The sequence below is a fragment of the Scardinius erythrophthalmus genome, assembly GCF_964197995.2.
Source record: "Scardinius erythrophthalmus genome assembly, chromosome: 18".
Taxonomy (NCBI): Eukaryota; Metazoa; Chordata; class Actinopteri; order Cypriniformes; family Leuciscidae; genus Scardinius; species Scardinius erythrophthalmus.
Genome location: NC_138238.1, coordinates 35,949,688 through 35,964,556, shown reverse-complemented (window position 1 = coordinate 35,964,556; position 14,869 = coordinate 35,949,688). Strand labels below are relative to the sequence as shown.

Genomic DNA, 14,869 nt, shown 5'->3' with positions numbered 1-14,869 from the left:
GGAAGTCAGGGAAGGTCTTGTTTTTTAAGGTTTACACAAAGTGATTAATTCATATGAAAATTCTTACATATAGTCCCTTTAACATTAGTTTATATAAGTTAGTTCATGTTAGCTCAGGTCCTTTAAATAATATTAACATATACATTTTAATCATGTATTAGTAAATGCTGAAATGTACATTAAACTAAGATTAATGAATGCTTTAGAGGTATTTTCATTGTTACTTCATGTAAACTAATATAGTTAACAAATGGAGCCTTATTGTAAAGTGTCACCAATGTCTTTGCTTTTCTTTAAAACTAATTTTAATTAAAATAAAACAAAAACAAACCTAACGCTTTGGGGACTTCCATGGTCAGACAAATATCAGGAAATATATCATTTCCCAGCTTTCCAGGCCTGGAAAAGTCATGGAAATGTTTTTATCACAAATATGCAGTTTTTTTATTTCTTATTATTTTCTAGTTAGGCTAAACTTGTTCACAAGCCATAGTGATGTATATACTGAATGATTCATTAGCAAATTGTACTGAATTTGAGCGAGTTTATCCAGTAATTACAAACCACATCCGGTGTTGAAAGCTCCCAGACTTTATGTTCTGTGAAGGTTGAACGTAAGCCGATGTATTAGCGTGGATCATTCTGTGGCCTGTTAGCCTGAATTGCATTGTCTGGATTCAAAGAATCACCCGTCTGGTACAGGCTCTCAAATTAAGAGGAATCAAGAGGACATTTGATATAAAAAAAAAACATTATCTGTCCTTTTTGACTCCATTTAAGCTGGTTTTAATTCCAGATGGCTCCACAGAGGTCACGATGACTGATGCTCGACATCATCGAGGTCTCGAGTAAACCCCGTACGGACCAGGAGAACCGACAATTATCACATGCAGAATATGAGACAAGAGTATATATTTGAATTACATTTGTACTCATGTTAACAGGTTAAACAGGTTTACATATGGAAAAAACAACAGAAGTTAAACCAACTAAAACATAGAAGCTTTCAAAGAAAACCATCAAAAGCAGTCGTTGCAGTTCACTAGGATTAAATAGTTGGGATATCGGTGCACGTGGAACTGGTACATTATAGAGGGTTCACGAGGGACAAAGATGGAATATACACATGCAAAGTCATATACCCAATTTAGTGCAATGGACATTTTGCACCCGTGTGTTTCTTTCAAATCAGCATTCAGTCATTTTAAGCTTCAGAAACAGGACTTCTGGCAGGACACTTTGCAATGTTATTCATTTCTCTCTGATAAAAGTGGTACGGTCGAACTTGCATGAGCTTGAAAGCTGCGTTATTAAATAAAACATACTGGGCCAAATTCATCTGCAAATGAATCCTTGATTTATGACAAGACAGAGATTAGATGGCTTGAGTGACCCATTAACAAACAAAACAAAAATGGCTAAAAAGAAATCAAAATGGTAGATATCTTCCAACAAAGCACGATAAATTAGGAACGTTTATCCGTGAGATGAACAAAATGGCTTTGAAGACAACAAAATGAATAAAGTGCAAATAAATTTCACATTGACCATGTAAAGTATCACATTTGTTTGGTGGAAACTCGCCTCTGGCTAAAACTAAAGAGTAAAAGATCAGGGATAAGGTTGTCAGAGTTTCCACAGGGATAAGGCAGCTTAATATATATTTGATCATGTCCCTTTAAAACGTATGTAGGGTTTCAGGACTCAGGTCTTTGTTTGAAGAGGTTATACTAGGGACATGTTAAACAATTTCCTGGTAAAACTGCGTTTGATCACAGGTTGAATCGGAGAACATTCAAGGTAGCTACTTTCCATTAACGCTTGTTTTCTGAGCATGTACAAAATAATACATTCCCAAACCCCGAGCTGCCTCTTTCTCCGACAGACAGGGTTTGATGGGGGTTTCCTTCATTTGATCAGCTCTGGTTGAGGAATAGTTCACCACAAAAATGAAAGTCATTTATTGTTTTTTCTTTCTTCTGTGGAACACAAAAGTGGATATTAGGTAAAATGTACAAATGTTTTCCATCCAAACAGACAGTGATTTATACGCTATATTCCAGTCTTCTGAGGCCATACTATATTTTAGAAACAAAATGAAAATGCATTTTTTTCATACTGTGATGCCTGACTTTGCTTTTAGCATTTAAAAAGCTTGATTTTAGTCTCTAGTATTTAATTATTTTTTTTTTATTTTTTTTTTTACAAAACGGTATAGAATTATAACATCGATAATTATATTTTTATATACGTACATTATCGTTCAAAAGTTTGGTCGGTAATATGTTTTAACGTTGCTCGCCATTTATTTAATAAAAACTAGGGCTGTCAACCGATTAATCGCGATTAATCGCATCCAAAATAAAAGTTTGTTTTTACATAATACATGTGTGTGTACGGTGTATAATTATTTTCTATATATAAATACACACACATGCATGTATATATTTAAGAAATATTTGCATGTATATACTGTGTATATATATTTATATTATATATAATTTATATTATATATAAATATTTTATATATAAATAACACATTTTCTTAAATGTATATATGCATGTGTGTGTATTTATATATAGAAAATAATTATACTCCGTACACAGACAAATTATGTAAACAAAATTTTATTTTGGATGCGATTAATCGCGATTAATCGTTTGACAGCCCTAATAAAAACAGTAAAATTGTGCGATATTACAATTTAAAGCTGTTCAAATTTTGAAATGCACCCCTGTAAAAGCTGTTTTCAGTATGAATATATTGTCAAATGTAATTTATTCCTGTGATCAAAGCTGATTTTCAGCATCATTACACATGATCATTCAGAAATCATTCTAATATGATGATTTGATGCTCAAGAAACATTTCTGATTATTATCAATGTTGAAAACAGTTGTATTGCTTCATATTTATGTGCATTTTTGATGAATAGAAAATTATATATTTTTCAAAATAGAAATATTTAGTGACATACTGTAATAAATGTCTTTAATGTCTCTTTTGACCAATTTATTGCATCCTTGCTGAATAAAAGTGTTCTTTTTTTTTTTTTTTTTTTTCGTACCGACCTCAAACGTTTGAACGGTAGTGCATATGATCCTTTTTTCCATTTTGGAACAGAATAAATCACTGTATGGAAAAGTGCAGCTCAGACATTCTGCCTAACATCTCAAATTTGTGTTACACTAATAAAATAAATGTTCATTTTTGGGTAAACTGTTTCTTTAAACCGAACGAGAGGCCTTTGGACTGAACTCTCCAGAGATATTAAAGCTTGGGTTGCTCATTGTAGACCAGTGCTAAATATAATAAGTCAAGGACTTTTCTATGAATGATGTATCTGCAACACTACAATAATATATGCAAAGAACAGACCTCAGGCACGACACCTCAGTTTGACATTCCTCGACCCCTTCAAAGTGCCTCAAACAAAAAGTGCTTCTCTTGGTTCAGAAATGTTCTTTAGTCAAAAATTTGCACTTATTGCCTCAGTTGTGATGTGGCCGTTGTGTAGACACTTCCACTGATTTTTTCGCCATAGCTTCCCTCGATCTACTAAAGCATGTCTTATATACAGTACACGAGCCCTGTAACTAAACATAATGCTGTTCTGTAATGCATTACAGGGCGTCTAGTCTATTTCAGTACCTCTTTAATCACTCTGTGTACTTCCTTGGCAACCTGCCCTTCTACTCAGCCGTTCATCCAATCACGTCTCGTTTGCATAAGCTCCTCCCCTCAGTGAGACATAGTGGGTGTGTCCCGACCCCCCATCTGTGTACTGTATCCATTGGCTGACTGAGGCATTCCCTCGTGTCCTTCATACTCAGGCTTGACCGGAGCCGTGGGTTTGCGGGAGTGCGAGGATCGGCCGGTGAACAGGCGCAGAGCTCCTCTGCAGATCAGGGAGAACCAGTAGAGCTGCGGGGCCATGAGCAGACCCGCTCCGAGATTACACTGCCAGGGCACCACAAAAGGGACCCGGTAGAAGGGAATCGAGGCGTACCTGGAAAAGAGGAAATGGAAACAGAAAATGTGGACGGAAACTTAAGAAATTTAGTTCAAATCAGAGTATGTTTCTCACTAAAGATGGTTTCGGGATCATTGTCACCTCAGAGCGGGAGTTAGGAAAAGGAAGAAAGTTATAGGAATAGTTCTGAAAAAAATAATAATCTGTAATTATTTACTCACCCTCATGTTTATCCAAACCCATAAGCTGTTATTTTTCAGTGCAATCCAATAAATCACTCGCATATGCCAGCAAATATCATGCTAGGTGACTAAAAATGTCTTAAATTAGCCAATGGCTAGTAAAGTGTAAGATTTCAGTCGCCTGTGATTGAGAGGCAAAAAATAAGTTTAGCGCAGATTTAATTTCATTGCTGCTTGGCTGAGAGCGGCCACTGTCGCTTTCTCACGTGCGAGAGAGGCTTACGCGTGCCACTTAAAGAGAACTGACGTGCTAGATCTAAATGCAGGGCTCGTATGTACAGGGTGGGCCATTTATATGGATACACCGTAATAACATGGGAATGGTTGGTGATATTAAAGTCCTGTTTGTGGCACATTAGTATATGTGAGGGGGCAAACTCCTCAAGATGGGTGGTGACCATGGTGGCCATTTAGAAGTCGGCCATCTTGGATACAACTTTTGTTTTTTCAATAGGAAGAGGGCCATGTGACACATCAAACTTATTGGTAATGTCACAAGAAAAACAATGGTGTGCTTGGTTTCAACGTAACTTTATTCGTTCATGAATTATTTACAAGTTTCTGACCACTTATAAAATGTGTTCAATGTGCTGCCCATTGTGTTGGATTGTCAATGCAACCCTGTTCTCCCACTCTTCACACACTGAATGGCCCCCAAGGTCTCCCGATCTGACCCCCTTAGACTTTTATCTTTGGGGTCATCTGAAGGCAATTGTCTATGGTGTGAAGATACGAGATGTGCAGCACCTGAAACTACGGATACTGGATGCCTGTGCTGGCATTTCTCCTGCGGTGTTGCTATCAGTGTGTGAAGAGTTGGAGAACAGGGTTGCATTGACAATCCAACACAATAGGCAGCACGTTGAACACATTTTATAAGTGGTCAGAAACTTGTAAATAACTCATGAACGAATAAAGTTACGTTGAAACCAAGCACACCATTGTTTTTCTTGTGACATTACCAATAAGTTTGATGTGTCACATGGCCCTCTTCCTATTGAAAAAACAAAAGTTGTATCCAAGATGGCCGACTTCTAAATGGCCACCATGGTCACCACCCATCTTGAGGAGTTTGCCCCCTCACATATACTAATGTGCCACAAACAGGACTTTAATATCACCAACCATTCCCATGTTATTACGGTGTATCCATATAAATGGCCCACCCTGTATAATGACTGCCAAGAGTTGACAGAACAGTAACGTGTTTTAAAGCTTTGCCAATTTAAACATTCAAGTGCAAGAAGACACGAAAATAACTGGCACATCCGAAGCACGAGCCCAGAAAGCCGCATCTGACAGCACGCGAATACTGAACTGAGCTCTTTCACGTCTTCTTGCACTTGAACGGATGGTTAAACACAAAATGATGCCCGTCTTGGCAAGTGTCCTAGTAAATATAGTAGGTTATGTCTTAAGTGAACGAAAACAGTGGAGAAAGAAAACGCATGTGTGATAGTATCAGTAGGCCTAGATTGAACATTACGTCTTTAAAGTGACAGCAGCCTAATATTCCTGCTATTTTTAATGTTAATCAAACAACTAAAGACTCACTCAATGCTCTTGACTAAATAACTTTTGTAACTTTAATAAGGATTCATCTATATTAATTTATGCAGTTATTTTACATTTGATTATCCAATTTCTGTACCTAATCTATATATAACTACTGTTAGCTCTACTTGAAAAATCACTGTTCATTTCATTTGTATTTTTCTTCTATTGTGTTTATTTGTGCTATTGCTTGTAGTTTTTTATTAGACTGCTTACTTGTCTTTAAAAGTGTTTAAAATGTATATTTTATATTATTTTTATGTATTTTTTATTTGCATTGTCTTCAAGTGTGTCCGTAGAGGGTTGCAGTGTAAAACTAAGAGATGCATGATTTTTTTTTCATGTACAGAAGAACATTTTACTTTTGTGTTCCATTGAACAAAAAATAACTGTAACGTTTTACAATAAGGTTGTATTTATTAACATTAGTTAACTACATTTAACATGAACTAACAATGGAAAATACTTTTAAAGCATTCAATGGACCTAAGCTAACAATGAGCACTTGTGTCAAAGTTAACAAAGATTAATAAAAACTGTACCAAATATATTACTCATTGTTAGTTAATAATAACTAATGTTACCTAAAGGGATCTTACTGTAAAGTGTTATGAAAACAACAATATACAAGCAAGAAAAACATGGGGGTGAGTAAATAATGCTAGAATTCTCATTTTTGTGAGAGCTATTCCTGTAAAAGTGAAAGAAGCTTTAAAAGAGACATACCTTCCGTAAACGTAGTAGAGATAGGGGAAGAGAAGGACTCGACAGAGGAAGAAAGTGATCAGCATAACAGCTCCATTCACTTTGTGAAGAAGTGTGTGCTGTTGCTTGTACTTAACAGTAGGAAAGAAAGAGAACAAGACAAATAGAGAGAATAAGTAATGCAACTTGATGAAAGAAGGGGAAATAAGTAAGAAGAAAAAGAACGAGTGTTATAGATTTTGAAATGCACGCCTGAAAACTGAGTTGACAATAAACAATATCAATAAAAGGGTCATATTTATTATTATGTTTTTCCCCAACTCACTACTTTTTGAACACTTAGCATTTACTAATATTTTACAATCCATTTAATCATAATGATGTCAGACAGACAGACAGACAGACAGACAGACAGACAGACAGACAGACAGACAGACAGACAGACAGACAGACAGACAGACAGACAGACAGACAGATAGATAGATAGATAGATAGATAGATAGATAGATAGATAGATAGATAGATAGATAGATAGATAGATAGATAATGGATGGACAGATACAGACAGACAGACAGACGGATGGATGGATGGATGGACAGATACAGACAGACAGACAGACGGATGGATGGATGGATGGACAGATACAGACAGACAGATAGATGGACAGATGGATGGACGGATGCGGGACCGCCAAACAATGGCAGACCGAGGGCAACAGATGAGAGGAGTGTTTTTGGAAACCTGTTAGGAAACTCCTTATTTTCCATTTCTACTTCCGGAGTTGATGGGCTCCACTGACTTCCATAGTATTTTTTTTCCTACTATAGAAGTCGACGGGGTCCATCAACTGTCTGGTTACCGGCATTCTTCGAAATATCTTCTTTTGTGTTCAGCAGAAGTCAGAAATTCATACAGGTTTGAAACAACTTGAGGGCGAGTAAATGATGACAGCATTTTCATTTTTTTTAAGTGAACTATCCCTTTAATGACAGATAAATAGCATAATTAGCATACTTCGCCTTTAAGAAAACTTAATGTTGGATGTGTGGCAAGTAACTGAAACACACTTATTCCATACACTCAGCAGTGGTAAAAACACACATGCTGTCGCCTGACTCAGTGCCAAACTAAACTGTGTTATGCCATATACTGGAGGCCGGGGGGGGCAGGGAACAGAGCCAGATATCATATTATGTGTTAAATCTCATCTCAATTCAGAGAGCTATATTCAGAAGCAGCTGTGGCTATCAGGCTATAGACGAGGCTCTGAGAGGGTGAAGAAGAAGAAGAAGAAGAAGAAAGCATAACTTTATCTATCTCGACACGTTCATTCCGAACACGCCTTTCTATTAAAAGAAGTTTTAAAGGCGTACATGTCTATCTCGTGTCACTGAAATATGTACTGACAAGAATTTATGGTAAACTAAAATATACTTGTGTTATGTATTTAAATATATTTGTAACTACACATTTGTAATGAAGTTGTAATTAAGTACATTTAAAACATTAACTTTAAATGTAATATCAAACAACACACTGCAGTTGAAATTATGATTAAATACTTTACATGCGAGGCGACACATCAAAATAGGTGTACGTAAAGCATGACGAAAGATGATTAAAACAATGATTTCAAATGTAAAGTTAAACTTTCAAAAAGCACTTTTTTAAAGCGTGTTAAGAAACAGTCATGATGAAAGTGTACGAGGCCTTCTATTTCATAAATATTATATTATTTGCAAGTACAGTTTTTTTAAATATACTTTTAAGATTTGAAGTACACTACAAGTGCGCGTTCAATACAATAAAGCACACTTCTCTTTCACAGGGGACATATTTGGAACAACATAAGGATGAATGATTTTAATAAATAATTTTGAGTGAGCTATCACTTTCAGTGTGTTTGTGTGTGTGTGTGTGTGTTTCCTTTCCAGTAATTGCATTAGCATTTATTTATTTTCTGTCAGGCTTCAGGCCAGATATGTGAAGTCAGCACTTCTGTAAATACACTTTACTATGAATAATGTATTAAAGTACGACAGAACTGAAGCTGTGCTTAATGTTATATACACACACTGCTACGACTAAAGCAGAGCCTGATGAATCAGGGAGAGAATACCACAGAAGCACTCATCAGATCAATAATGAAGATACCTGGATGAGGATTTTTCCCAGACAGACGGACGGAGTGCTGAGTTCAGCCAGGAACATGACACCCTGGAAGTAATCGCCCTTTCCCTGCCTCCAGAACTGGAAGTCGAAGCGAGAGAAAGAGCAGATCTGAACATGAACAGATTCTCGGAGTTAAAATGCTTTATTCGAGATTCTGGTTCATTAAAGCATGGCTTTACCACGGAGATGGGGAAGCATGCGGTGACCATGACGACGTGATGTAAGATCATGAGGAACTCTCGGCGGAGATAACCGCCGACTGCCACGGCCTTGGATCTGGAGCCGTTGTCCACCTCGTGACCTTTGACCTGGAGCTTGTGCCAGTAACACAGGAACATGGCGTAGATGTCATACACAAAGTACGGCACAGCAAACAAAATGTAGGAGCAGGTCAGCCAATGTCTGAGGAGGAAAAACAGAGGCAGATGGACTGAGAACAGGACGGGGAAACGGCGTTCCTCTATAACTTGGTTAAAGGCTTTCCAAACATTGATCCCTTTCTGAGGAGACACTTTTTTCATGTAATGTATGAAGACATTAAATGCATAAATAGTAAGTATGATATCATGAAGACATACTCTTGGCTGCTTTTAAATTCTCATTGTACTGAAGTCAAAATAATTATTAAAATATTATCTGGAAAATATGACATTTTCCAAATAAAACTGTTAATTGTTCATTTTTGTCAAATTTGCACCCTGGTTTATTGTACATGCTATAAAACCATTAAAACATTAGCTTTTCTAGCAGTGTTAGTATATAACAAAAATTAAATGAGTAAATCTATAAAATGTAATACATTGTAGTTCTTTAAATTATATTATCAAATATATATTTCCGTTCAAAGGTTTATTGTCAGCAAGGTTTTAAATTTTTTTTTTAAAGTCTCTTCTGCTCACCAAGGCTGCATTTATTTGATAAAAAATACAGTACAATTATGAAATATTCAAATATATATATATATATATATATATATATATATATATATATATATATATATATATTATTATTAAAATAACTGATTTCAATTTCAACATATTTTAATATACATTAAAATATGTATATATATATTATATATTATATGTATATATATATATATATATTATCAAAGCTGAATTTTCAGCATCATTACTCCAGTCTTCAGTGTCACATGATCCTTCAGAAATCATTCTAATATGATGATTTGCTGCTCAAGAAACATTTCTGATTATGTATGTTTGTGGAAAACTGTTTCTCAGGATTCTTTGATGAATAGAAAGTTCAAAAGAGCAGCATTTATTTGAAATAAAAATCTTTTGTCTCTTCTGTCACTTTTGATCAATTTAATGCATCCTTGATGGATAAAAGTATTCATTTCTTTCCAAAAACTAAACAAAAACAAACTCATCCCAAACGTTTGAATGGTAGTGTAATCAAATAAATATGGCTTTTGCTGTATTATTATTGAATTCCAACGGCCAGACCATGTTAGTCATAAGTTCAGTATTGAATCCCAAGGTTAATCATCATATCTCACTGCACAAATACATAATCATAATTGTATGTGTATAGCTTTTATGCTTTTTAAACTGACCAACAAATACATCAACAAATCAATCGATTTTTATTACATCTTGTCATTCGGAACAAAGAGCGCCAAAACTACATCTGTTCTGATTAAGATTTGATATAAATTGATTTTATGTTCCTGAAAGTGATGACTGTTGCACCTACTGGTCCTCGATGATGTCCTGACAGGAAGTGGAGATGATGTAACCGGCCGTAGAAGCCATAATAGCTTGGATGGATGACACCAACCTTGAAAATATAACAAAACAAGTGCAGCCAGTGCTCTTCAATGTCTTTTCACATTTCTTCATATTGTCCAGTAATGTTTCTAACAAATTAGAAACATTACTAACAACTTATGGCCAAACATAAGCTGTTTAAAGACGACTTATTATGCTTTTTTTACATGTTACTTTCTTTAGTGTGTAATGTTGCTGTTTGAGCATGAAAAAGCGGGAGTTCTTCTCTATATCAGTGTCAGTGTTTCTGAACTCCCTGAAACGCCTCTATTGTAGTCTTGAGTCTCTTCCGGGAACGAACACGTCACAATATTCCTCATTTAAATAATTCATACGCAGAATAAAGAGGCGGGGCCTGGTTGAGTTAGTTAATAAGAGTGTTAAAACTGGTTATGGGAAGGGGCGGGACATTCCCAAACACCCTCGAACCGCTTGACCAATCACAACACACTGGCCCAGCCGACCAATCAGAGCACAGCGTGCTTTTCAGAAGGAGGGGCTTCATAGAGACGGGAATTAAACAGAGCATTACTGACACAGAGGTTGCTACAATAATGTCAAGTATGTGAAAAATAATGTTTTTTGAATACTCAAGCATGAAAACCTATTCTAGCAGAGTCCAAAAACAAAATCAAGACTTTGTAAAAGGGCATAATAGAACAACTTTAACTTGTGTGCGAGTCTTTACCTGGCTGACACGATGACGGCATCGCCCTCATTCCAGCGCAGTCCAGGGATGGATTTGAGACACTGCTTGGACAACAGGAAAAGGCCCGGGAAGAACACGGACCCCGCCGCTAAGATGGACAACATGGTCTCTGGTAGGAGAACTCTGATAATACTGTGTTCAAGAAAGCCCTCCGCAGACGTCCCGTCCGGCTCCCCCTTCTGTAACAAAATACAGTGAGGAACTGAAAGCTTATGAAGAAACAAACTAACAAATGACTGAAGCTTTTAAAATGGAAATAGTGATGATAAAGAACAGGAGGGGAAAATGGATTCTCTAGAGTATGAATTGTGTTGCATAAACCTAGTTATTATGTACGCCCCATATGGTACCACATGTGGCCCGTCACAAGCAACTTAAGTCTGACACATGCAAACCAAGTCACATGTCATCGGCAGAACTAATGTTCAGAGTCAATAATATCCTGCATTTTCTGCCCTGAATTACACATGCCCTGTATTAATATAATGCAACCTACTGTCAATGTTTAATGATGACAGACAGTGAACATTCAAAGTACACTTTTAATACATTTTAAATAGAACATTAATATACATTAACAATACACTAAATAAATGTATTAAATTCATTACATACATATTAAAATACCCATGATAACTTTTTTATTTGAGGCATACTGTGGTTACAAGAATAAAAAATGTGTTGAAAAGTAAAGAAATCAGAAAAATACATTAGAAAATCCATAATGTAGTGTTTTTGAAAATATGGTTATGAAGTAAGCAGAAATTACATAAATATTCATATAAATATATATTAAGTTAATAAACATTAAAAATATGTAATAGTGAACTACAATATTATAGGCTAAATAATAATATAATTTTTAAATCTGATATAGTGCAATAATATTTTATAGAATACATTATGCATAATTACATATTTATGAATTAATATTAATACATTTATAAATTGCTTAAAGAAGTTAATAAAAAATACACGTGTAATATTACAGAAATATTTATAAATGTAATGTTATTTAATATCAATCAATTAACATTAATTATAATATTATTTATACATAATGATTATATAGAATCTTTTAAAAGCAGTACCATGATGCAATAGTATTTGATAGAATATATGATGCATACTAAATGCTGGTAAATTATTATACTAATAATATTTTTATAAATAATAGTAAATATAAACAGTAGGCTAATTAATGATGAACGTGTCATAAATGCCCCAGAAAACAAGTGATGAGTGAATAGTGTTTTGACAGGCCTCTATTGCTGTCCAAAACAAAGGATGGGACCTACATCCCAACATCATCCCTAAAGCTGTTGGACATCCATCAATCCCAGCACACAAACATGCTTCTCCACAGCTTCACTGACCTCTCCATTACAGCAGCTATAGCATTAATATTCGTTTAGAGGAGATTTTTATCATTTCTAGCCCACAGCTCGTAAATCAGCTGATGTAAATGCACGTGGAGCCCTGCTAAAGGCACAGACAAAAATGCGCAATGCGCTATCGTGTAATCACACAAAAACCCGCAGGTTTAAGAAGAAAAGTAGCGGCACGTTGACTCAATCTAACTACATACAAAATGGTCGACCATCCTTTCATTCAAAACATTACTAAGTGACAAACGCGTCCCTCTCTCGAAACGACGCGTTATTGGTTAATGGAAGACAATGCTCGTGTATTTGCGTGATAATAATGGTCGCCAGCATTTGGAATAGTTCATAGTTCGTTTCTGCCAAACTAACAAACATATTATGAAACATGTTCTGAATGACAAAATGAATGAAGCGAGAGGATGAACATACGTGACTGTCAGCGGCCTGTCGACCCTCGCGTCCTCCTGCAAACAAATAGCGAAGAGCGGGTGCATGTTTTATCTACTGACATGGTTTTTGGTGTATATTTGCAGTGTCTCTGAAGTCGATAATTCTTGACTAGAAGCTCCGTTGCTCAAATATGCGCTTGCTGTGTTTTTGCGCACAGAACCGCTCGGAAATCTCCCGACGTCGCTTGAACGTCTCGATTTAGTTCCTGCGAGACGATGTTTCCAGCCACTGAAATGCGACTCCTCCACAGTGGTGAGATAAAGTACGTTCTCCTGCCTGGTTTCATGCTACATTATCGATCAGATTCCCACAGAGGACAGCAGTGCGATGGCAGCAGCAACGCTGCAACGCGCGCGTCCATCACCATCAAATCAATATAACGCAACTCCTGACTTCACAAACCATACAGGACTCCGACGCTTTCTCTAGTGTCGACCTTTCCACCCATAAGCTGCTGTTATGTAGGTCAGTGAAGAGTCTGAGAGCACCATCATCAGAACATCTGAGGTGCGGATTTCACGCTCTTGTTGTGATAAAAACAATGAGCGGAACGGAGAGTTCGTCCCTCCGGAGCACAAAATGAGGACGCATGTGGGATCTGCTAATTGTTTTTTAGTGGATTCTGACAATGCTTTGGGGGGAAACGAATAAATAACGTCAGTAGCAATCCCTCGAGTCGAAATGTATCCAAACTGTTTCCATATTAATGGAAGCATTTGTGTTTTATGTCATGCAACGTTACATGCAGTCAAAATGTGGGTGTATTGTCAGTTATGGGCACTTGGAATGTTGAAAAGTGGATCTTCTTTCATTCTGTGTTAAATCGTTTATCATTTGGCCCAGAATAGCCTAAAGATCTGAAGTGTAGCTTTGAGTAGCCTATGTGAGACAGTGTGGACACTGACACAGTGATGACACACATCACTTTTTGGAAAAAGAGTTGGGATTTGGAAAGCCTTGGATTTGATAACACAAATTAATTAAATCTGAATGCATATAATACAAATAAATGACTGTTTCTTAATTAAAATTCTCAAATACAGGCTGAGCTGTCCAAAAACAAACTCATGTTTTTCTATCAAATGTTTGGTGATGGTAATGACTGCTGTGTCAAGGACAGCAATTGTGTTATATATGAAAACAAAATACCATTTTTTACACTTGAATGCCAAACGAGTACTATTTAATTAATAAATAATCTTAATTCATGAAATGCTTTGGTGTGATCAGATGTGGTGAGAACACACTAATTCTAATGAAAAAAAAAATCTAAAATCTAAAATAGAGAATTGATTATAAATTGAACATTTCAACACTATAAAGGCACTTGCAAAAGGCTATAAATCTGCATGAGTACTGTACAAAATAAATGAGTGTTTCTGAATTAAAATGCTGAAATAGCGACTGGGTTGTTCAAATACAAACTTTTAAGGAAAGATTTTCCTATAAAATGTTTGATATGATATACAGTATATATACACACACGAAATAATCACTGCAATAATGATCAAATAATTGACTATTTAAAACCAAACAGCAACTTTTTTTTGGACTGGGCAGTGTATATATACTGTACATCATTACACACACACACACACACACACACACACACACTTAAATACCAAATGTTTAACTTAATATTTTTCTTATGAAGTTCTCTAGAAAAAGTTAAAAAGTCTAAAATATCGACATTATGGTAAATTTAACATTTCAACACTTCATAAAAATAAACATTGTAAAAGTTAAATATATATAAAAAAGTACAAGAACAAATTTAAATTTTTAATGCTTATATTCAAAAAATACAATGTAACATTTAAACCCAATAAAGCAAGTAGTCCAGGCTGAGTTTATGGTTAATGGTGTTAAGGGATATCAATGCTGCGTTGT

The 14,869-nt window shown here is 35.7% G+C and overlaps 1 protein-coding gene across 1 annotated transcript; it reads right to left on the bottom strand.

Annotated features, from left to right (window-relative positions):
- Positions 1-3,063: 3,063 nt before the first annotated feature.
- tlcd3bb (TLC domain containing 3Bb) lies at positions 3,064-13,650 on the bottom strand. Its single transcript, XM_081393348.1, has 7 exons — positions 12,959-13,650; positions 11,124-11,323; positions 10,362-10,445; positions 8,828-9,050; positions 8,631-8,726; positions 6,497-6,606; positions 3,064-4,010 (listed from the first exon to the last, which is right to left on the bottom strand). Exons 2-7 carry the CDS (start codon positions 11,246-11,248, stop codon positions 3,743-3,745), a joined length of 906 nt encoding a protein of 301 aa, XP_081249474.1. The 5' UTR covers positions 11,249-11,323; positions 12,959-13,650; the 3' UTR covers positions 3,064-3,742.
- Between the last annotated feature and the right edge of the window lie 1,219 nt (positions 13,651-14,869).